General features: G+C 37.6%; 1 protein-coding gene across 1 annotated transcript in view; it reads left to right on the forward strand.

Annotated features, from left to right (window-relative positions):
• Positions 1 to 24,267, forward strand: part of Slc38a11 (solute carrier family 38 member 11) — a 56,864-nt gene that overhangs the window by 8,566 nt on the left and 24,031 nt on the right. Inside the window, exons 5-7 of the mRNA XM_004651717.2 lie at positions 1,582 to 1,647; positions 2,911 to 3,017; positions 7,629 to 7,708. Coding sequence (XP_004651774.2) covers positions 1,582 to 1,647; positions 2,911 to 3,017; positions 7,629 to 7,708 — 253 coding nt within the window. The remainder of the gene's footprint in view (positions 1 to 1,581; positions 1,648 to 2,910; positions 3,018 to 7,628; positions 7,709 to 24,267) is intronic.

The raw sequence follows: 24,267 nt of genomic DNA on the forward strand, positions 1-24,267 counted from the left end.
GTGATTTGAATAGATGGCCCATAAACTCATGCTCTCTGAATGCGAGGGCCCCAGCTGGTGGCAATTTGGGAATTGTATCTTCCTGGAGGTGGTGAATTGTTGGAGGTAGGCTTATAGGTGTTATAGCTAGCTAGCTTCCCCTTGCCAGGATTTGGTACAATCTCCTGCTGCTGTTGTCAACTGATGTTGGAAGTAGGTGACCTCCAGCCTCTGCTCATGCCATGGTTTCACCTGCCATCATGGAATCTCTCCTCTAGTCTGTAAGCCAAAATAAACCGTTTCCCCCCCACAAGCTGCTTTTGATCAGGTTCTTTCTACCAGCAATGTGAATGAAGCTGACTGAAACAGTCATGTATTAAGCCAACATACTCATTAAAGTTCTACCATAATGGTAAAAATGTCTCCTAGCTCTTCCTCCTCCTTTCCCTCCTCATCTTCATCTTCCTTCCCCTTTCCTCTCTTCTATTCTTTTTTTTTTTTTTTTTCAGTTAGGCTTTCCTTTTGTAGCCATGGTTGGCCTATAAATCACTGTACAGAGAAGGCTGGCTAGAGCTTGTAGTGATCCTCTTGCCTCGGACCCCCAAGCACTGGGATTCTAGGTGTTCATCGCCATGCCTGTTTTCACCTAGTACTTCCTAAGTAGATAAAATAGTAACATAAACCGCTGACCAAATTGACTTCAGGTTTTGAATCAGGACTATAGAAACTATTATGCAGATGGCTAGATCCACATTTTCCCACATGCCTTTAATGCCAGCACTAGGGAGGCAAAAATCAGGAAGATCTCTGTGACTTCAAGTCCAGGCGGGGACTGTAGAGTGAGTTCCAGGTTAGCCTAGGCTTGAGTAAGACCCTACTTTAAAAACACAAACTAAGAAAAGAAATAAGCATGAGAGAGACAGAGAGAGGAAGGGAGGGAGGAAATATTTCCTCAAAAAGTCTTACATTATCAATTGAGGAAATGTTCTGGTGCCTTGAATTTTTTCTATTGTTATTTAGGTTCTTCATTTTAAGCATTACAAATATTCCTAAAAAATCCTTGGAAACTGAATTTACAAAAAAATAATAAATGACATTTTATCTGACTATGAAAACACACTCTTTAAAGTGTTTTGCTATGATGAATCAACTTGTACAATGAAAATGTTCTTATAACACAATTTAATTCTCAGCCATATAGCTGCCATTGATATTCTTAAGGTTGTACAGATTGGTAATCATAATATGTAATTAAAAGTAGTAAAATAGGAGGACTGAAGGGATGGCTTAGTGGCCCAGGTGCTTGCCTGCAAAACCAAAGGACCCAGGTTTTATTCCCTAGCACCCACATAAAGCCAGATGTACAAGGTGGTGCATGCATTTGGAGTTCATTTGCAGTGGCTACTGGCCCTTGTGTGTCCATTCTCTCTCTCTCTTTCTCTATCTATTTATCTATTTATCTACCCATCTACCTATTTGCCTCTTTCTCACATAAATAAAATATTTTCAAAAGTAGTAAAATATGCCAACACATATGTTTGAAATACTCATGATAAAATATATGATAGCTTATTGATGATCATGTTTTTAACTAATTTTTAGCTATGATAAGTTACAACACAATAGCTGGAGATACTCTGAGCAAAGTTTTTCAAAGAATCCCTGGAGGTAAGTAAAAATAAGATTTATAATGAATTTAAATAAACTTATTTTACAAAAATTTAATGCTATTAATAAAAATGTATAAAAGATTTTAATGTTGGAAAATTAGATTACTTTATATATCTTGTAGTTTCCATGGCCAATGTCAATATTGACCCACTTTCATGTATGATTTAGTTTTTAACTGATTTAAGATGTTTATTCACATACATGTATTATATTTTAAATTCCTTGGGTTTCATATGACCAGTTCTTTGTAGCAACATTTTTATGTTCTTTTTATAGTGTAACATTTCTTAAATAAGCAAGTTGTTTTCCCCATTACTTGTAAGCTTGTTTGAAATACTCATGATAAAATATATGATTGCTTATTGATGATTGTGTTTTTAACTATTTTTTAGCTATTATAAGTTACAACACAATAGCTGGAGATACTCTGAGCAAATACAGTCTAGTAGTATCAGCCTTCTTTCAGTTGAGATGTTGTAGTGCTAATAAGTGTACAGTCCTAGAACCACAGCCTCACCAAAATACAGACAAATTCACCCCCCTTGAAGACTCCTGAGTCTGTACTCACCATGTCTCTTTGTGGTCAAACTATCTCTCATGTCCAGCCTCTTGTTACTACTCACTCACTTTCTCTCCCTATCATTTTGCTTTTGGCAGAATGCCATGTATATTCATGGGAGAAAGTGTAGCTATTTGAGTCTTGCATGTGGAGCATAGGACTGAGATTTGTCTATACCTGTGACTCTACCAGGAGTTTGCTTATGCACATTTAAGAACATTACATATTATGAACATATATAAATAATGTATCAAGCATTCACTTGAGGGATATTTGCATTATTTTCTCTGTGAGGCAATTATAAAATAGCTGATATTAACAGACATCTTCCAAGTGTACCAGACCCCATTTCCTGTCTAACAGTTCACTATGTTGTGATTATAAAAGGAATTCAGAAACCATGGATATGCTTATTTTGAGGTATAGAAACAAAAAAACTGAATAAGAGGCTATTAAAGTAATATAAATATAAAATTTTATATCATTTAAATATAAGTTTAACCTTGCTACTTTTGCATCTATACTTTTGTGAATTATTTTTACTTTAATATGATTTTTGATTTATTAATGTGAAATAATTTTCATTTAGATAAGATTTATTATTCAGCTCATTGCTTATAATTAAATGTTTAGGTATTTAGTTGTTTCACCAGTGTTTTATTTTCACCTGTGAACACTAAAATATATTTATTATATTTTAGTTGACCCTGCAAGCTGGCTTATTGGCCGACACTTCATTATTGTAATTTCTACAATCAGTTTCACTCTGCCTTTGTCATTGTACCGAGATATAGCAAAACTTGGAAAGGTAATTTTTACATTTTACTAGTTTTGTTCTGTAGGGTCGCACTGTAGCCCAGCTGACTTGGAACTCATTCTGTAGCCCATGGTGGCCTTGAACTAATGATGATTCTCTTACTTCAGCCTCCTGAGTTCTGGGATCAAAGGCATGCACCATCATGTTGAGTCATTTTTTACATTTTAAATATTTCTGTTTATTTATTTACAAGCAGAGAGAGACAGAGAAAGAGAGAGAGAATGGGCATGCCAAGGCCTCTAGACATTGCAAATGAGCTCCAGATGCATGCATCACTTTGTGCATCTGGCTTTATATGGGTATTGGGGTATTGAACCTGGGTCGTTAGGCTGTGTAGGCAAGTGTCTTAACCACTGAGCCATCTCTCCCACCCCAATTTTTACATTTTAAATGAACATGGGGTACATTAAGTTTGTGATCTACAGCCTACTTGGCCTGGTCTTAAGTATAATATTTGACCTTTAACTTACTTTAGTTTACAATTATGATTGAGTGAACTGTACTTAGCTTGTTAATTAGCTTGTTTGGCAGTGTCCCAGAAAACCTTCTCCTGGGGTGACATGAACATATGTATTCTCCCCAGAAAGGGCACAGACAACAGACCAAACACGATTACACCAAAACCAGTTCAGGTGAACCATTGAGTTTGTTGGGGTTACTTGCAGAGCAGGGGAGGGGCTGCTCATAGTACCAATGGATGACTCAAAGGCAGCTGCTTCACCAACACGGCTGCCCCAGCACAGGTGCCGACACACAGACGCCCCATCTCCAGGGCCCTGCACTGGTCTGAGTCTCAAGCACAACACACACCTTGCAGGCAACTCAACTAGAGACTCTCCTCTCTAAGCAGTCGTTCCCCCCCCCCCATATAGCCTGAAGGGAGTTATTAAATCTCAGGGAACTTACTTCCTCCCCCTCAGGAAGAACTGTTTCAGCTTCTAATTAACATAACCTTGGGGAGTGGTTGAGTGGCCTTGAAATTTCAGGTCTTCTAGACTTGATTTCCTGAATCAGAGCCTCATCCTCTTTTCAATTCAGGGAAATCTGCTACACAAATGGGTGAATTGCTGGCTGAAAGTGAGCAAAACATGCTCTTCCTTTTCCTTTTCCTTTTCTGAGGAAGATATCCTGAGGCCAAGCAACAATATACTTAGAAAATGCAATATATATCTTTAAAGCATATGTGATTTATTGGAAAAGGATTTCTTCTGTTTATAGATAGATTAATTTAAAAAAAAAAAAAAAAAAGGCCAGTTGTGGTGGCACACACCCTTCATCCCAGCACTTGGGAGGCTGGCCTGGGTTAGCAAATCATGGTGAATTCAAGGCCAACCTGAGAGTACTGAGTAAATTCCAGGTCAGCCTGAGCTAGAGTGAGATCCTCCATAAACAAAAAAGAAAAAAACAAACAAACAAAAGAAGATTACACTTAGAGACATAAAATTTGAAGAGGTAAATAAATTTGATCTTATTTAAACATAATACAATGCATATATCAAATGTTATATAGTGCCTTATTAATATGTACCGTTTTATATTTTGTCTATCAAAATTTTTTTTAATTAGGGCCAGAGGGATGGCTTATCAGTTAGGGTGCTATCCTACAAAGCCAAAAAACCCAGGTTTGATAACCCAGGACCCACATAAGCCAAATGAAAAAGGTGGCACATGCTTCTGGACTCTGTTTACAGTGGCTAAAGGCCCTGCTGTGCCCAACCTCTCTCCCTCAAATAAAAAGAATAAAAAATGTAAATTTTTTTAATTAAAAATAACTAAAAAATAAATTTATAAATCATAATGTACATTACATCTATTTTTCATTCAATGAATTTACATAGAAATTTGCTAATTAATCAATTGTTGAGAATTTGGCCAGTATGTAATTATTTTTGCTAAAAGAGAAATGCTAATGAAATCAAACAAATAATTATTTAACTCACCATATAAATTCATTTTCATAGACTAGCCTTTTTCTGGCTGTATTGTTACTGGAAAATGACTCACACAGAGATGGCACCAGAAACAGAGAATCAGAAAATTTATTCATGTTGACATAGACTCAACTTCCAAAGCCTGAGTAATGATCTCTGATAGCTCAGAGTTTTGATAGTATGGCAGGCAATTTGACATCATCTTGAGTTCTTTATACTGTCGGCGAGTTACAAATTTCTAAGGTTAAATGAATTTGGGCACATACAGAAAATTCCTTAGCAGTAACTCAGTGATAAGAAGGTACATATGTATGTACAAAAGAAGGCTGTTTATTTAGGGGTGTTTGTGCCTGTGACTGTACTTACCAGATAACATCCAAGCAGGGTGCAGCTGCCTAGGTAGGGAGGAAGCTCAGCATCATGCCATCTCCCTGATAAAGGCTTGAGCAATACAAATTTGTGTTTTACAGTATTATCTGGGTCTGGTTTCTGTATTCTTTTTCTTCTACCACACTATTATTCCCTTACTACCAAGAAATGTCTACACTTTACCCAAAATATAACTGATACTGTGTCTACATGATGCCAAACATTCTGAAGAGGCTCTTGAAAACGGTTAGTTATGTGAGGCTATTATGTTCTAATGTGAAAAATTCCAACATTGACAAAATTTAACTTTTCACTGTGACGTTTGCTATTGCATCTCCAGTGATGAAGCCCCTCCTTGCAGGCAGAACAGAGCAGAGCAGAGCAGAGCAGAGACACAGCCACACGGTCCGTCCCTAGCCATGGTCCAGAAACAAGCATGAGTGTGCCCAAAGAGGATTCGGTGGAGTGTTCATTCAGTGAGCTAATTTTCACTTCACAAGTTCAATTTAGACATGAATCTTACCCTGTAAGAGCGGAAAGCAAAGCTCTGATGGAAAGGACCAATATTACCATATTATTAATTTCTAAATATTTCCCTCTACTGTCCCCTGAAAGTGTCATTAAAATACTGAAATCTCTCTTGAGCAAAGCATAAAAGCACAGTAGTAAGCACTGATCTGGAATCGGTACCTGCCTTTTCATTCTGTCTGACACCTTCCAGTTGTATCAGCTTAGTTTTGTAATTTAATCTCTCTGTTCTTCTTAAGACAAGTGGTCTCATAATTTTTTGTCTAATTAAACCTGAAGAATTTAGAAAACAAATTTATTGTGAAACATATAAACTAAAGCAATTTAATATTTTTTTCACTTATCAGAGAAAAAAATCTAACATGTGCTTCTTGACTTAAAATAAAAAATCAAGCTGGGAGTGATGGTGCTTGCCTTTAATCCCAGTACTTGGGAGGCAGAGGTAAGAGAACCACCATGAGTTTGAGGCCACCTTGAGACTACATAGTTAATTCCAGGTCAGCCTGGACCAGAGTCTGACCCTACCTCGATAAACCAAAAATAAATAGATAGATGGATGGATGGATGGATGGATAGATAGACAGACAGACAGACAGACACAGATAGATAGATAGATAGATGATAGATAGATAGATAGATAGATAGATAGATAGATAGATAGATAGATAGATAGATAGATAGATAAAAATAAAAACAGGGCTAAGGAGATGGCTTAACAGATAAAGGTGCTTACTTGCAAAGTGTGAAAATATGGGTTCAATTCCTCAGTGCCAATGTAAAGCCAAATGAACTAATTGGCACATGCATCTGGAGGCCATTTGCAGAGGCAAGAGTCTCTGTTATCTCCATACTCTATCTTTCTCAAATAAATAAATAATATTCTAAAATAAAATTAGGGGGCTAGAGATATGGTACTTGCCTATGAAGCCTAAGGACCCAGGTTTCATTCCCTGGTACCAAAGTAAGCAAGATACACAAGGTAGCACATGTGTCCAGAGTTCGTTTGCAGTGGCTGGAGTCCCTGTTGTACCCATTCTCTCTCTACATATATATCCCTTTTTCTCTCTCCTTCCCTCTCTCTCAAATAAATAAAATAAATAAAATGTTTAAATTACAGTACAGAGAGGGAGAAAAAGAATAGACCTAGAAAAATCAGACCAAAGAGCAAGCCACACCAGAAAAAATTGTCTAACAGAGCAGAGAAGAAAATGCAGAGGCATTAGAAAAAAAAAAAGTAAAATATAATAATAATAAAAAGAAAAAGAGTAGAGAAGTGGAGCTATGTGGCACGCTGGAAGGAGAAGGGGAAGATAAAGACAGAATTGCAGGTAGCAAAATAGCTAGCACAAGTCAATACTAAAATTGAGCCTGAAGAAAAAAATATAATTTCAAACTTACTTTCAAAGTAGGAAGCCACGAAAAGGGCTTAGACTTAGCAAGATCACATAGTCATGTGGATACATGTTGCTTTCTGTGGAGGTGGGGGCCAAGAATGTGACCTGATTCAAGAAGTGACATGTCTGAGATTGCACACACCAGTCTATAATACGCACCACCAATCAACTGAGTAAAAATAGTCAAGGAGTAATGGTACCCAAGAAAAAATATTTTAAATGATCTGTATATTTTCAACTAATTTATTTTTAACAATTTAATACATGTCTATAGTATATTCTGAACATATTCACTCTCCCCGTTATTGCCTCTTATCTCCCTTCCACTCCTACTAAACCCTCTCTTCTTCCTTATAATGTCTTGACATTTTCTTTTACAGATTTCTTTTATTTCGACAATTCTAACAACTCTAATTCTCGGAATTGTGATAACAAGGGTATTTTCACTGGGTCCTCACATGTAAGTTATGTTTGTAAATTTGTGTTTGGTTTTTATGTTTCACATATATGTCTAGATGGCATAAGCGCAGTAATATAAAGTAATCAGGAACATGAAGAAAGTATAGAAAGCAACGTAGCAAGCCTGTAATTCCAGCCCCTAGCAGGTAGATTCAGGAGGATCAGGAGTTCAGGGTCAAGACCATCTTTAGCTAGATAGCAAGTTCAAGGCCAACCTGGGCCACATGAGACACTGTTGAAACACCAAATATAAAGTGGGGCATGGTGATGCATGCCTTTAATCTCAGCATTCTGGAAGCAGAGGTAGGAGGATTGCCATGACTTGAAGGCTACCCTGACACTACGTAGAGAATTGTAAATCCCTAACTTGAAAATCAATATACACATATATATAGCGTGTGTGTGGTAATCAGCAATACCATATGTATTTAGTATTTGAATAAAAAAAAAAACAATCCTTTCATTTGAGCTCTACCAAGCTGAAGGGAAAGAAAACCTACATATCCTTTTAATGGCCAGTTCGAAGGATTAGAATAAAGACAGGATTTGAGGCTGGGTGTGGCACACACTTTTAATCCCAGCAGTGGGGGAGTGGGCAGAGTTAGGAGGATCACCATGAGTTCAAGGCCACCCTGAGACTACATAGTGAATTCAAGGTCAGTTTGGGCTAAATCAAGACCCTACCTCAAAATACTAAAAATAAAAAAAAAAGATAGGGCTTGAAGTAGTGGTACACAGAAATGAAATACAGGTGTATTCAATCTAACCAAAATTTTACCTGCCTAAACTGAAAAGAGGCAGATTAAAAAAGTAGTATAGGCTGATGTCATGACTCACACTTTTAAGTGCAACACTCAGGAGGCTGAGTCAATAGGATTGCAAGTTTGAGAGCAACTTTGGGATGAACAATGACACTCTGTTTTCAAAATAAAAATAGTATATATTTTTTCTCCATTACTCTAACCTTAACTTTCCTTTATTTTCTTCTAAGTTTATATGCTTGAATTATTTTTAATTTAAGATGCTTAGTCCCCTGGTAGCTGATGATAACAACTGAAAATGGTATGGCAACTATCTGTGTTTCATAATATTATTTGCTCAAGCAAAATGATGACAATTTGGTACTTGTTCCCAAAATTAAAAAAGGTTACTCATCCTTGAAATTCAAGGGTGTGCATACTGTTAATCTAAACCATGCTTTTCTGCTCTGTTCAGACTTGGTTCACTGGGTAAAGAGCATGGGGCTAGGATACTAAACAACACAAAATAAAATTAAGTCTTAAGGAATTCAAGGAATATAGATTTTTCTATGAATGCTCTTTATAAGAAAAGAAAAAAAACAAGGAAAGCTGATAAATAGTTCTAACTGATGGTGTGGTTCACGTTAATTTGCTTTGCTATTCATTAGTTGTTACTCTGTCATACTATTTCCATGTGAGTATGCTTCTGTAAATCTTCTTAGCCTTACAGAAAAGAAACAAACAATGTGCCTCAAGTAGTCCACAAGTCCAAGGTCAGGGTGCCAGTAGACCTTGATTGAGGTAAAGTCCCTCTCCCTCTTACTGTGGTTCTCATATGGCCACAAGATGTCTGTTGTCACCACTGATAAGGGCACCAATCCCCTCTTGAAGGCTGCTCCTCATGACCTCATCTATCCCTAGGACCTGCTGCTTCTAGTCACTGAGCTGCTCCCACAGATAAGAATAGCAAGCTATAAATCAGAATTTGCTGCAAGTAGAATACTTGAAAAACAAAAGAGGAAGAAAATAAATTCAGCACAACATAATAAGTGCTAAGTAGAAAAATGAGAGGAGGACTGGAGAGATGGCTTAGCTGTTAAGGCACTTGCCTGTGAAGCCTAAGGACTCATGTCTACTCTCCAGATCTCATGTTAGCCAGATGCACAAAGGTGAGGAAAGTACATGGTCACATATGCCAACTAGGTGGCGAAAGTGTCTGCAGTTCGATTGCACTGACAGACGCCCTGGCATTCTCTATCTCTTCTCTCACGCTCTCCCTCTCTCTCTCTCTCTCTCTCTCTCTCTCTCTCTCTCTCTCTCTCTCTCTCTGTCTCACTCTCTGTAAAATAAAAAGAAAGTAAAAAAAATGATCTGGTTATCTTCAGGGATGAACAGGATTTTTTTTAGATACATCAGTGGGTAAAAGTCATTGTAGGCCCAGGAAGAGTATATATGAAAATACAAAAACAAAGCTGGGCATGGTGGCACACGCCTTTAATCCCAGCACTCAGGAGGCAGAGGTAGGAGGATCACCATGAGTTTGAGGCCACCCTGAGACTACATAGTGAATTCCAGGTCAGCCGGAGCTAGAGTGAGACCCTATCTCAAAACAAACAAAAAATACAAAAGCAGCCTAGCATGGTGGCACCTGCCTTTAATCCCAGAACTTGTTAGGCAGAGGTAGGAGGATTGCCATGAATTTGAGGCCACCCTGAGACTACATAGTAAACTACAGGTCAGCCTGGGCTAGAGTGAAACCCTACCTCAAAAAACCTAAAATTCAAGGAGAACCCTGACTACATAGCAAGTTTGAAGCCATACTGGGTTATCTGATATCCTGTCTTAAAAAAAAAAAAAAAAAGAAAAGTTAAATTATAGCAACAAAGAGCTAGTAAGAAAATTCAGTAATACAATATATAAATAGTATTTCAGGGGCTGGAGAGATGGCTTAGCGGTTAAGCACTTGCCTCTGAAGCCTAAGGACCCCGGTTCAAAGCTCGATTCCCCAGGACCCACGTTAGCCAGATGCACAAGGGGGCACACGTGTCTGGAGTTCGTTTGCAGTGGCTGGAGGCCCTGGCATGCCCATTCTTTCTCTCTTTCTCTGCCTCTTTCTCTGTCTGTCACTTTCAAATAAACAAACATAAAAAAAATTTAAAAAATAGTATTTCAGGCTAAAATGTTAATTATGAGACAGAACTATTGTAACTGATGCCTTTTAATGAAAAGAAAATGATTCTACCAAACAGATTTCTGTTACAACAAAAGGTCTTTAAGTTTGTTTTGTATATATGAAGCAATATCAAAGGGAAAATGGAGAGGACATTCAAACAATAAGGAAGTAAATAAATCAGTGCTCCCTGCTGCACCAGGAGACATGAGTAAACAGCAATGTCCATCTGTGGCTTCTCATTAGAATCCCCTGAGCAGCTCCAAGGACTGGTGATGCCAAGGCCACCTGTAGAGCGGCTGACAGCACATACCCAGGATCTGCAGACAGATGCCCTCTGTAATCCCTGTAAAGCCTGCAAACTAGGATCTCCCTTACAGCTTCTTGGCTTAAAATCAGGAGTATGCAACAGAAACATTCCTAAAATGAAACCAGAGATTGTCATTTTCTTTACCGTCATGTGAGATGCTGTCATGAATGCAAAGAAATGCTTCTGTCCTTAAGGGACTTGAGTTTAGTGGAGAGGCAAAGGCTTCACAAATGAGGGTCGGGTGGGCTGTGAAATTTGATCCAGAGGAAGGAGGGAGGGAGGGTCACTTAAGGAGCTGATTTTGTGACTAAAGAAATATTTTGGGTTTTAAACAAATTGTGAACTTGTCTTCTAAGTTGTGATAGATTTTGTCTGAGATTGCATTCTTTTTTCAGGTATTATTATTCTTATTTCAGGTATTATTTAACAGGTATTATTTCTCTAACTGTTTCAATATTTTTATGTTAAAGATGTATGCCTTTTAACACTGAGACACCTTTTGTTTGTTTGAATGCTGTTGCAAACAGCTTCTGTTTGCCCCATTTACAGTCAGACCAATGAAATCCCATGTTCAGGAGTTGGCATAGTAGTGAGGCAAGTAGGCTTCTTTTTGAAAATATGACAGGTACAAATGCTTATAATCCATAAAACATGAAGGATTCAATACACCATGGGTGCTTTTCTTCATTTTTGGCTTAAATGACTGACCAGAAGAGCTGTTTCTTTTTTTTTCTTTCTCTAGATTTTCAAAAGTGGTATTTGAAAAAGATCTTTAAACCCACCATCAGAAAAGAGGAAGGTCTGTAATGGCTACTGATATTGACCTTGTTACTATGGAAACACCTTTTTAGTGGTTGTGTTTTAAAAATAAAACATAATTCAATTTCCTTTTCCATAAGCCATATGACCATAAATTCTGTTTTCTGATATGATTTCAAATATCCACAGTCCAATGACTTTCAGTTCTTCTTGGAAATTATGTTTAGTTTTATAGTATTTTCTAACCTTTTGCTTTCTAAAACCTGAGGTAGCAGGCCATTTAATTGCTTTCCAGAGAGTGCACAGATATAAAAATGCACTTACACAGTTCTCCTTCTTTTCCATTTTTTTAAAAACTAGAATAAGAGGCATTGTTGCAAAAGCCTTCATTCAGCTTTTCATTAATAGTCATAGGTTTACTATTAGTATTGAGATAACATGTAATCAACTATGAAAGCTGTTTTCCCTTTCTATGACATTTTTGTATGGCATTTTAAACAATAATGTATCACTCTAAGCCTAATTCCACTAAGTGTGTCTGTACTTTTTAGAGGTGCATTTATATATAAGATGTGCCAAAGAGCTCGTTATGCGTTAGTTTCCTTACTGTCTAGCCTAACCCTGAACTTCTACAATTTAATGAATTCGATATTTTAAGAAGAAGATCAGAAGAAAATGGGTAAAGAAACTCAAAAAGAAAGTAATTGAAAAAGGAATGATTAGTTTGACAAGTATCAAACAAAAATGAATTTTTTGATGACACATAAATTACTACTGTTTTATTTCAAACGATAATACCCTTCAGACTAGACTGAAAACTGTTGAAGCAAAAGAGAATACATTGACTCAACTAGAAAAGCCAAGATTGGTTCTAGTTTGGGGTATGGTTTTATTTAGGAGCTTAGTTAATGAAATCAGCCCTGGGTTTTCTCTTTGCCATCTCTTTTCTCTGTCTCCTGTTTGGGCTGTAGTTTCTGGATGCCTCCCACACTGTGACAGGCTAGGGCAGCAGTCTCAGCTTAGATCCACTCAAACCCATGTCCACAAGGGAAAAGCTTTCTCTTTCAGGGCACTTCCAACTTCACAGTCAGGCTCACTTCTGAACGGGTGCACAACTGATGGGTGCGCAGTCGACCTATTGAGGGGGTCAGAAAATGCCTCAAGATGCTCCTTCACACTCCCTCGATCTCACAGTCTTTCCACCTCTCGTCTGCAATGTTCCTTCATCCTTGGAGGGCAGGTTATTTGTCTCCTTTAGTGCTGAGCTCTCTGCAGCCTCTGATTTTTCTGCTTTGAGGAGTTTTGAGTCTACTCAGTGTAAGAACATCTTTTCTAAAGCCATGGAAGTGAAAAGATGGATTCAAAATTGAACCCAAGAGATCTTGGAAGGTTGGCATTTAGGGTATTGCTAGGGTGGTCCTTCCAAAGAGAGTAGAGTATTTCATCTTGAAACTCTGACCCAAGTATATGGAGAAGAGCAAATGAACTCATTCTGAAGACTGTAGTTGGTGAATGGAGCCTACTGTTTCAAAAAGATCATCATCTGAGAGCATGCCAATCACAAGAAGGTTCAGAACATGAACATCTTCTTGGAATAAATATGGAGATTTCGTTACAGGAAGTGAGAAGTGTTTGATATATAGTGTGTTTTGTTTGTCATCACACTGCAAGCAGGGGTGGCATTCCTGCCCTGTGTGACAGTGTATACCCATTGCTCAGCAGTGTGCCTGACAGGGACGTGCAGCTCAGCAAAGAAGTGCTGGGTTATCAGTTCGATGCGTACATGAATGTATATGCCTTCCAGCCAAAAGTTTTAAGTGATAAGAGAATAAGAATGGCTTGAAACTAAAATTTTAATGTGAAAACATTTATTGTCTAGAAAAAAGATTCCTAGGGCCACATTCAATGCTAGTGATTACCCTACAGCACCCACTGACTCCACTTCCATATTGTCACAAGCCATGGGCAAATTGTGCTTAAAGATATAACTAGAGTTTTAATGATTCTGGGCTGCAAGTTTGTCCAGTGTATAGAAGGAAATGAACACAGAGAGCGTGTCCGAGTCAATAGTGAGGGGGGAGCTTTATGTGCAGTGGTGAGAAACTTAGTGAAGGGGAACTGACAGAGCTGAAGCAGCAGAACCACGTGAGGTCTCTGTCTTAACTGGACTTTTCTTGCAGCAAATAAGAGGACAGAGGGGTCAGGAGAGATGGCTCAGTCATTAAGAGGCTTGCCAGCAAAGCCTAACAGCCCAGGTTCGATTCCCCAATACGCACTTAAAGCCAGACACACAAAGTGGTGCTTGGATCTGGAGATCATTTGCAGTGGTTGGAGGCTCTGTCATGTCTATTTTTCTCCCCCTCTCTCCTTGCATGTAAAGAAATAAAGATATTTTTTAAAAAGAGGACAAAGGAGAGTGCAGATACCTAGGAGTCCGTCTAAGTGTAAGTAAGTGTACAGGCAAAAAAATAATAATAATCAGCTGGCACTGTACCTGAGTAAGACTGGCAAAACTGAGAAGGGGAAAAATAAAAACTTTAAGCTGATAAATTTAGTGACTAATTAAGAAAGTAAGAGGAGGAGTTACCCAGAATGATCAGGGTTTCCAGCTTAAGCAACTAGATTGATAGATGGTTTTGAATGCACCACCAAAGGAAGGAAGTGGAAGTCTAGTCTATCAAGGAGCTTTCAATAAGTGCCTGCTGTATCAGTCATTCTTCAAGTTGTGAGGCTGAAAAGGCAAATGTATCTATGCTCTTTCTGTGAGTTTGTTATATGCTTATAGAAGCACATAAAGTGTAACCTCCAAGCCAGTTATGGTGGCTCACACCTGTTAATACCAGCACTAGGGAGGCTGAGGCAGGAGTATCACTATAAGTTTGAGGCCAATGTGAGCAATAGAGGAAGTTCCAGGTTAGGAAAGGCTAGAGTAAGATCCTACCTTTAAAATAAAATATAATTTAAAATTACATATATAAATATATATATTTAGATAGATAAAATCTGGGCCTTGTACGTACTGAAGGTAGCTAGCTTGCTTGCTTTTTCTCTTATTTCTTTCTACTTTCCATCTTTTCTTTCTATGATTTATTTGAGAGGAATTCTTGTTTTATTTCCCAGGCTGGCCTAGAACTCACTATATAAACCAGGATGGCCTCAAATTTACAAAAATCCCTGATCCTTCATCTCGTGAGTGTTGGGATTATAAGTGAGACACTATGCCTGCCTTAACCTTGCTTTTATCATCATATGGAGACTAGAGGGTGTTGTGGTGATTGTCTCATTGCTGCCCAGCTATGATGAAGATAAGCTTGTAATTCAAAAGCAGGTGAGAGGCCTGAAAACAAAGATTCAGACAATTCTGCAAAATGAACTTAGCTCCCCCAGACCATTCTGTGACTACCTCCCCTGACTCCTAACATACAGAAAGGTTCTTGAAACAATACAAGGCTAAAAGTATAGATTGGTGATATAGCTTTTAAAGATTAGCATGTGTCAGTTCCTGACATAAACCTTCAGCACTCCCTACCAAAAAGAATGAACAGAAAGTATATCATTAAGCATTTTCATAAAGTTTTAAAAATATATTTATTTATTTGAGAAAGAGAGAGGCTGAGAGAGAAAGACTAAGAAGGAGAGAGAGGGAGCAGGAGAGAGAGAGATAGTGAAAGCTTAGTGAGTATGGGTGTACCAGGGCCTCCTGCCTCTACAAATGAACTCCAGCACATGTGCCCCTTTGTACATCTGGCTTTGCAACTGAACTCTTTTAGGTGATAAGCCATATCTCCAGCCCCTAGTTAGATTTTTTATTTATTTATTTATTTGAGAGCGACAGACACAGAGAGAAAGACAGGTAGAGGGAGAGAGAGAGAGAATGGGCGCGCCAGGGCTTCCAGCCTCTGCAAACGAACTCCAGACGCGTGCGCCCCCATGTGCATCTGGCTAACTTGGGACCTGGGGAACTGAGCCTTGAACCGGGGTCCTTAGGCTTCACAGGCAAGCGCTTAACCGCTAAGCCATCTCTCCAGCCCCCTAGTTAGATTTTTGATGTAAGGGTAGCAATCATTCTTTCAGAGGTATTTGCTACAATAAGGTTGAACCTGCTAGATACCACTTTTTTTTTTTTTTTCTTCAAGGTAGGGTCTCACTCTGGTCCAGGCTGACCTGGAATTAACTCTGTAGTCTCAGGGTGGCCTTGAACTCATGGCAATCCTCCTACCTCTGCCTCCCGAGTACTGGGATTAAAGGCGTGCACCACCACGCCCAGCTAGATACCACTTTTTAAAATATTTGCCATGCTAACATTGCAAACTGCTATGCTAATACCTAAATTATCCTTTTCCTTTTTTGCATGTCATAATACATAAAGACATAATACAGCTTTTAAAATTAAATACTTATATTTTCTCTTGCAGTCTTTCTCCCTTCCTCTTACCCCACCCTCTACCATCTCTCTTGCTTGCCCATCTTTCTTTTTTTCCTGGTTAACTCATTTTGTTTACCAGTTTACTCTGCTTGGCTTTGTTTTGTTTCATCTTTGTCTTGTTTGGCTTTGGAGACCAGGTCCCTGGAGCTCAGAGTAGCCTCCTGTACAGAGGATAATGTTGAAACTGTGATCCTCCCACTTCTGCCTCCTGAGGGCTGGGATTATGGGTGTGTGCCACCTCACTGGGCTGGATGTGCTACTGGGGATTGAACCCTGGGCCTACAAGGAAATCACTCTACCAACTGAGCTACACCCTAGCCCTTTGTTTGGCTTTGGAATTTGACCACTTTTGTTACTCTTCTTCCAAATGCTCAGATATACAGGATCATCTACCACTTTGATTATTTCATAGAGTGCTCCCTCTCAGAGCTCCCCATTGGGCTGTGCCTTCTATGCCCGTGCCTGCAGTCTTTCTTCCTGGGGCTTGTACGGCTGGTTTTACATGGGTCCTGGGGAATCAAACCTGGGTCCTTTGGCTTTGCAGGCAAGTGCCTTAACTGCTAAGCCATCGCTCCAGCCCCCAGATGTAAGTTTCTTAAAAACAGGAAAATGACCCAGTTCATTAGTCTATGCCTTTTGATTAGAGAATTCAGTCCATTAATATTCAGAGCTCTCATGGGAAAATATGAGTTATGTCCTGTCATATTGGTGATTTTGTGGGACTTAGTGTTTTCTTTGGTCATTATTTGTTGATAACTGATAATTATTTTCCCTCTAACTTCTTTAAGTTGTTTGCCCCTCTCTTTAGTCTGCAGTATTCTTCCAGTGTCCTCTGTAGAGCTGGCTTAATGGTCATAAGTTCCTTTAACCTGCTTTTATTATGGAAAATTATTCTTTTACCATTTATTATGAGAGATAATGTTGTTGGGTATACTAGTTTAGGTTGACAGGTATGTTTTCTTTAATATTTTGAATGCATCATTGTACATTTTCCTGGCTTTTCATCTGTTATAATAATGATAATGATATATAATGTTGTCATTATATATAACTTTTTTCTTTCTCTCTCTCTGTCTGTTTTCATTATCCTTTCTTTGTTCTATGTATTTAATGTTTTGACTATAATATGACATGGGGAATTTCTTTTCTGGTTCTATTTGGTATTCTGAATGCCTGTTGTATCTGGATAGGTATCACTTCTAGATTATGAGAGTTTTTTTCTATAATTTTACTGAACATATTTTCTATTCTTTTGATCTGAAACTCTTCTTCATGCCCTGTATTTATAGACTTCATCTTCTTATGGTGTTTCAAATATCTTCAATATTCAACTCATAATTTTTTTTGAACTTGTCATTAAAGTTGGCTAGTTGATCTATTTTCTCTACATTATCCTTGAGCCCTGGTGTCCTGTCCTCCCCTGGAATTTCATTTCATATTCTAGTATGACTTCACCATTTCATTTAGCTGTTTGTGTTCTCTTGGAGTTCCTTCAGCCTCTATTCATATCCTCTTTGAATTTATTCAGGTGTCTGTTGTGTTCTTTCAGATGTTTGTATACTTTGGGATTTCTTTTTTTTTTTTAGGACAGCTTTATTAGAATTTAAGCGAAAAACCACAAGGAAGATAAGCCATAACTTTCAGCAGCTCACTTAGGGATTTCAAAAATGATTTTAATTTGTCTCAAGGAGGATCTCATTGAATTCAACTTAATTAATTAGGTTTCTTTGATGCTTATATTCATGGTATTCATTTTGGGAAGGTTTCAGCCATTATTCCTTTAAATTTTATCTATGCTGTTCTTCCATTTCTCCTATCTCCGTGTTTCACTTCTCTTTCTCCCATTTCCTCTCTTCTTCCTCTACATCTTTTTCTCTCCTTCTCCAGAACTCCTAGAATGCATATGCTGGTAATTTGGCTCTGTGCACTTTCAATTTTTTTTCTCTTTTTGTGTCTCAGACTTGAAAATAGTCTATCATCTTTTGTCTGTCCTTTTGTCTGCTTAAATTTGTATTTAAGTTTCTCTGGCAAATTTTTGACTTCAGTTATTTTACTTTTCTGGTCCTTTCAAAGCTTCACTGCCTGTTTAACTGGTATTTCTCTTTGTTTGTGCACCTTTTTCTGGACTTTGCCTGTATCTTCTTTGATGATTTATGCATCTTTAAAACTGTTACTTTAAATCTTTGCCTGCCATTATGTACCCTCCCTCATAGTTTCGATTGATTTTGATTTTATAATTAGGCCATGCTGTATGGTTACTTTGTGTGACTTGTGACATTTTGTAGGATACTGGGCATATATACACAATAATGTAGCAACTCTAAAAGTCAGATAATCTCCTTCCCAATAAGTGGCTGTATTTTTTTTATTGCTTTGTTCATGCTTTTCATTGTTGTGGTCTGTATCTATTGCAAGAATCAGCATAATTTGTAAGTGCATGCTTTATTTTACTAGATCTTTTCTGAGCCTGAACTTTTTCCTAAGCATATATCATCACTTTCTGATTCCCCTGTATATATAGTTATTTTTGAATAATGCCCTAGTCTAATTCTGGTACTCCAAAGGAGGAAAGGTTTGTGATATGGGAGTAGATGCAATCAAATAGATCCTAATTTTTGTCTACCTTGTGGTCAGAAGCAGTGATCAACAATCTAAGCATGGAACCCTATATTTAGAAGGCAGGGTACCTTTGCCCAGCTTAAATTCTTCAAGCTCCTCATAGAATATCCATATAGCTTTCTGACACAGAGCTGTGTTTTGGCTACTGTGCTAAAAGCTGAAATTGGCTAAAATTAACTCTAAGCCCCCTCTCCACTGTAGGAATTTCAAACCTCTTTAGACTCCATAGTCCTAAACTAGGTACATTAGGAAGACTGCCGCTTCAATTGCTGTGTAGACAGGGAGATAGCTTCCAAATGCACTCTACTCCACCACCATCCCAGAACTTATCACTCAGTTTAAATAAAACATCTTGCTTTACCTAAGGACTCTTTGTTCTTGAAGAAAAGATTATGAACCATGAACGAGTCTGTATTTTGTTTACTTCTAAATCTTTATATCCAGATTGAGGCATTTACTGTTAATGTAATGATGATGCCAAGAAAGAAACAGGAAGAGTTTTATCTGCATTGAGCATCCATTCTGTGCCATGCTTTCCTCACTTACCTCTTAATTCAGACATGTAAAATAGAATTATAAATATTGCCTATTTTGTAGAAGACAAAAGTGAGACCTGTGTCACTAAGCAGTCCAGACACAGCCACCTGCAAGGAAATCATACAGTTAAAATTTAAACACAAGCCAGGCTGACTCCAAAGCCCACAGTTTTCCTTGTATCTTGCTGCATTCTCATGCTTAATGGTCATAAGAAAATTTATTCATTACAATAAAAATTAATCTCATTACTGTTTTGTGTTTTTAACTGATGACATTGGAAATTGTTTAATAAATAATCGTATAAAGTGAATGAAGCAGATGGGATCCAAATATTGAGGGAAAGCTATGACATTCCTCAGCAGATAGCATTACCACTCTCTCATGAAATGATAGTGGATTAACATCTGGAGAAGCTCTATAAAAGTATTACATAAATACATGCAATTTAGGGAGCAGAAAATTGTACTCAGTCTTTCTGAATTTGTTTTAATGGCTGCTTCTAATCTTGAACAGCAGTAGATGATCATATTACAAGTTGAGTCATTTCTCTGTCCTCACAGGTAACTATTATGCTTAATTTGAGTCATTCCTGCTCATGTATTTTTTACCTTTCCTATGTAGCTACATATTGATAATATGTAATATTGATCAGCATTCTTGTAAAATACATATTAGTGATTGTTATGACAACGAATTTTATAATTTATATTTCCTTCTATAATTTCTTAATTTTTCTCGGTATTTTATTCTATAAATTTCCATTTTGATATGGTTAGCATTTAATAATTAGACATCTGAAAAAAATAAAAATAATAAACTTAATGAAAAGGTTATTATATGCTGGATAATAACCTTTTCATTATTTTTATGTGCAAACAATCTCACCTCCCAATTTTAAGTTTATATTTTAACTTTATTTATGAACTATTTCATTTACAAGTGTTTTATATTTTCCATGCATTGATTTTTGTCATTTGTAAATCCTTACTTTATGATTTTACTTTTGGAATTTTAAAATTTTGTCCCTTAATATCATATTTTATATTTGAATATTAGTTTGAGAGAATTGACATGATATTGAATCTTCTTTGTTGTAGATATGGACATAGTGTGTCTCAACAGTACTTGTATCTTTCAGTAAAAGTTTAACATCACATTTCTGTCAAAATGGTGGAATTTTTTTTTTTTTTTTTGTCATGGCCACTCTTTTTCAATGTTGGTTGTGTATGATAACTTTATTAATATTTTGGGTATGGAGGCTATCTCCCATCACGTTGCTGAATACTGTTATTAACTTCTACAGCTTCTCACTGGAGTTCCCTGATTTTACAGTGTTCTTGGTTATGCTGTCCATAAATAATCTATCCCTTTCCAATAATTACACATCCTGGGATCTTCAATGATGTGACTTTGAAACAGTAACATGGGCCATCCTTGTCTTTAAATTGTAATATTTCTACCTTTTAAATTTTAAATATGTCACATGCTGCAGGTTTGTTGTAGATATCCTTCATTAGATAAAGGAAGAATTACTTTAATAACAGCATGTTCATGAAAATCAATATTGAATCATATGCTTTCCTTGTCTTTTTCTATAAAAAACATTTTTTTTTTTTGAGGTAGAACCTTACTCTAGCCCAGGCTGGGATTCACTCTGTAGCCATGGCCTCAAACTCACAGCGATCCTACTACCTCTGCCTCCTGAGTGCTGGGATGAAAGGCAGATGTCCCATGCCTGGCATGCTTTTCTGGGTACTTCAAAAGTTCATAAGCTTCTCCCCCACTAATATGTTAATGTGGTAAACTGCATTGATAGATGTTTCTATTAAACTATCTTCATATTTACCACAAAAGTCATTTGTAGTGCTGTTTTTACCATATATCTTCCGTTATTGCATATTTTAACATCTGAAGTCCAAAGCCAAAGGGAATTTAGCCTCATTTTTTTTTTTTTCTACCCAGGATAGGTATCAAATTTCTACTGTCACAAAGTACTCCAGGCATCTCTCTCCTTTTCCATCTCTCTCTTCCTTTGAAACTAGCCGTTTCTGGAATTCAATCCCAGATTAGAGAATCCTACCATTCATTAGGAACATAGTAGAAAGTCTGACACTCTTCTGTCAATCCCATCTTATAATTATGCTGCTGGTATTTGCCAGGCTGTAGGCTGGCTGCAGTAAGAGCAGTGATGGCAGCAGGTGGCAGCAGCTCCCACTCAAACAGCAGGGAATCTCCAGCAGGCCGGGGAACAGCTGGAGGCCTCCCTCACAGGCTGGCTCCTCTATAGTTCCTTTCTGCTCACAGCTGTTTGTTTCATATATGAAAAGAAATATGTCATACTGCATAAATCCCACAAATTTGACAAGACAAAGAGGACGTTTTTTTGTTGTTGTTTGTGTGTCCTATTCCTATTCGGTTTTATTCTTGAGAATCCCTCTTTTTTATTTAAACTCTCCCATGTCTGTGTGCTTTCTAGGTCACCGGCCTTTTCTGTCTTCTTGTATTCTTTTGGCACACTCAAGCTTTCTTTCCACAGATGTCAGCCATATTATAAACATTTCTCTACTTTTTTATTAAATATTAGGAGATAGTAATGAAAGCATTAATAGTGATAATAAAACATGTGACCATATATTAAACATAAACAGTGTTATAGACCCTCTTTGAGAAGATTTACACATAATATTTTATTTAATCTGCAAAATAACTCTGGAAAATAGATACTACTCTTATCCCCAATTTATAAATGTAGATGAAAATTGCAGCACAGAAGGATCAGTTCACTTGGCTGAGGTCACACCATTACTTTCACATGTAAGAGGCCAGTAGAATAACACAGGCTAGTTATTTGACCTTGAAGCCCTTGCTCTTCACCATTAAAAGAGGCGGGGGGCGGGGCTTGAAGAATGTTAGTAAGACTCATCCCTCCTGATTCCAGCAGGGTAGCAGCTGCTTTAAGACATTTAAAGTACGTAGGAAAAATAAACTGGGCGTGCTGGTGCACATCTTTAATCCCAGCACTTTGGAGGTAGAGGTAGAGTTCCAGGTCAGTCTGGGCTACAGTGAGACTTTAGCTTGAAAAAAAAAAAAGAAAGAGAGAGAGAGAGAGAAAGAGGAAAATGAAACAAAAATAGCCAACAAGTACTTTAAACGTATTCAACTTCCCTAATCATCAGGGAGATGAGAAATCGAAACAACTTTGACACTGTCTTGCCTTACTCAGAATGGCTAGCATCAAGACTGCAGACAACAAATACTGGTAAGGATGCAAGGGAAAGAGGAAACCTATACCTGTTGATAAGAGTGAAAAACCAGCACAGCCATTATGAAAATCAATATGGAGGTTTCTCAAAAAAAAAAATTAGAAACATAATTCCCATACAATCCAGCTATACCACTCCTGGGCATGTACCCCAAGGACTCCACACTCTACCACAGAGATACTTGCACATCCATATTTATTTCAACTCTATTTACAATAGCTGTGAACTGGGGCCAGCTTGGGTGCCTATCAACAGATGAGTGATGAAAATGTAGTACATATACACAATAAAATTCTATTCAGTAATGTTAAAAAATGAATTGGGGGATTTGCAAGAAAATGGATGGAACTGGAAAGAATCATATTAAGTGAAATGACTTAAACTCAGAAAGACCAAAACCTCATTTTCTCTCTGATAAGCAGTTCTTAGTTTGTAATATCCATAAATATGCATATATAGAGGGGAAATGTGGCCTAAATTTATAAAAGTATTGTTGTAGGATGTTGGGATTAAGGGGAGCCTGTGAACCCCAACTTTTGGGTCCTTATCTGATTAGCAAAGAATTGATAAAATGGACTCCTAGAAGAGTAACTTTGGAATTATGAAGTTTATTGTAGGAGGGGTGTTAAGATCCAGGGAGGAGGCTAGCTGAAAGACTTAACCTAGAGGAGAACTCTACTCATTGTCCCGCTGGGAAGGAAGAAGGGAGACAGAGAACCTCCATCCTAGAGAAATCCCCAGGGGCCACAGGGCTCTGGAGGAGGTGCATACACACACATGCAGTAGGTGACGCATAAGAAGCAAAAGATCCCCATTCACATAAAGACCAGAGGGGATTAAGGAACAGTTAAGGACTCAGAGATTAAAGAAAAATCATACACATAACAATGTGAGAAATCCCCGCCCCACCCCCAAAAAAGCAAGACACATGTAGGAAAATATGCAGGCAGAAGGAAGTGCTGTCCCTCACCTTTTGGGGAGAAAGACATCACTGATGTTCAGGTGAAACCACAGGCAGATCACACGTGCTACCAATTCTGCATCTGAATGGATAAATAAATAAAAAGAAAGAAAGAAATTTTAAAAATGTATATACCTTCAAAACTGTTTTTGAGAAGTGTACTGACAGGTGAAAATAGTTCAACATGGAAAAGATATTGGATGGAACATACCAAGAAGATAAATTTCAAATTTCTTATTACCTGGAAGTTAGGCAAGTTAGGTCATGACCCACAGACTGACTTTTCTTGCATGTTAAATGATGATGATGCTTGAATGTTGCTGTCAGAATTAACTAAGAGAACAGCAGAGTTCTAAGACAGAGTCAGTACGCCCTCAATCATTAGTAGCTCATGTCTACCTCTCTCAGCAAACTGCACCACCAATTAAGTTTCCCTTGGTCAAGTTGACCTTGAACACTACAGAGGGCAATAAAGGGCAGTTATTGGACATTACTAATTTTTTATCTCCCAGATGAGTATTGGAAGTGATGATTCCGTAATAAATATGTACTAATAAATTAAATGAGCAATTACATTTCTGAAATGGCATGGTCAGTGGATATTTTACAGGTATAGAAATAGAACCTGTCCAAGTATTTGACATGCAGTTTAGAGGACTGGGGTTAGGGATAGCATTAATGCTCCAAGAAAATGTATGTATGTAAGAAAGGTTAACCGGACCCCCCTGTTAATTTTTGGCTGAAAGATAATTTTATTTGTCACTATTTCTTGTTC

This window comes from Jaculus jaculus, chromosome 4, assembly GCF_020740685.1.
Source record: "Jaculus jaculus isolate mJacJac1 chromosome 4, mJacJac1.mat.Y.cur, whole genome shotgun sequence".
NCBI classification, from domain to species: Eukaryota; Metazoa; Chordata; class Mammalia; order Rodentia; family Dipodidae; genus Jaculus; species Jaculus jaculus.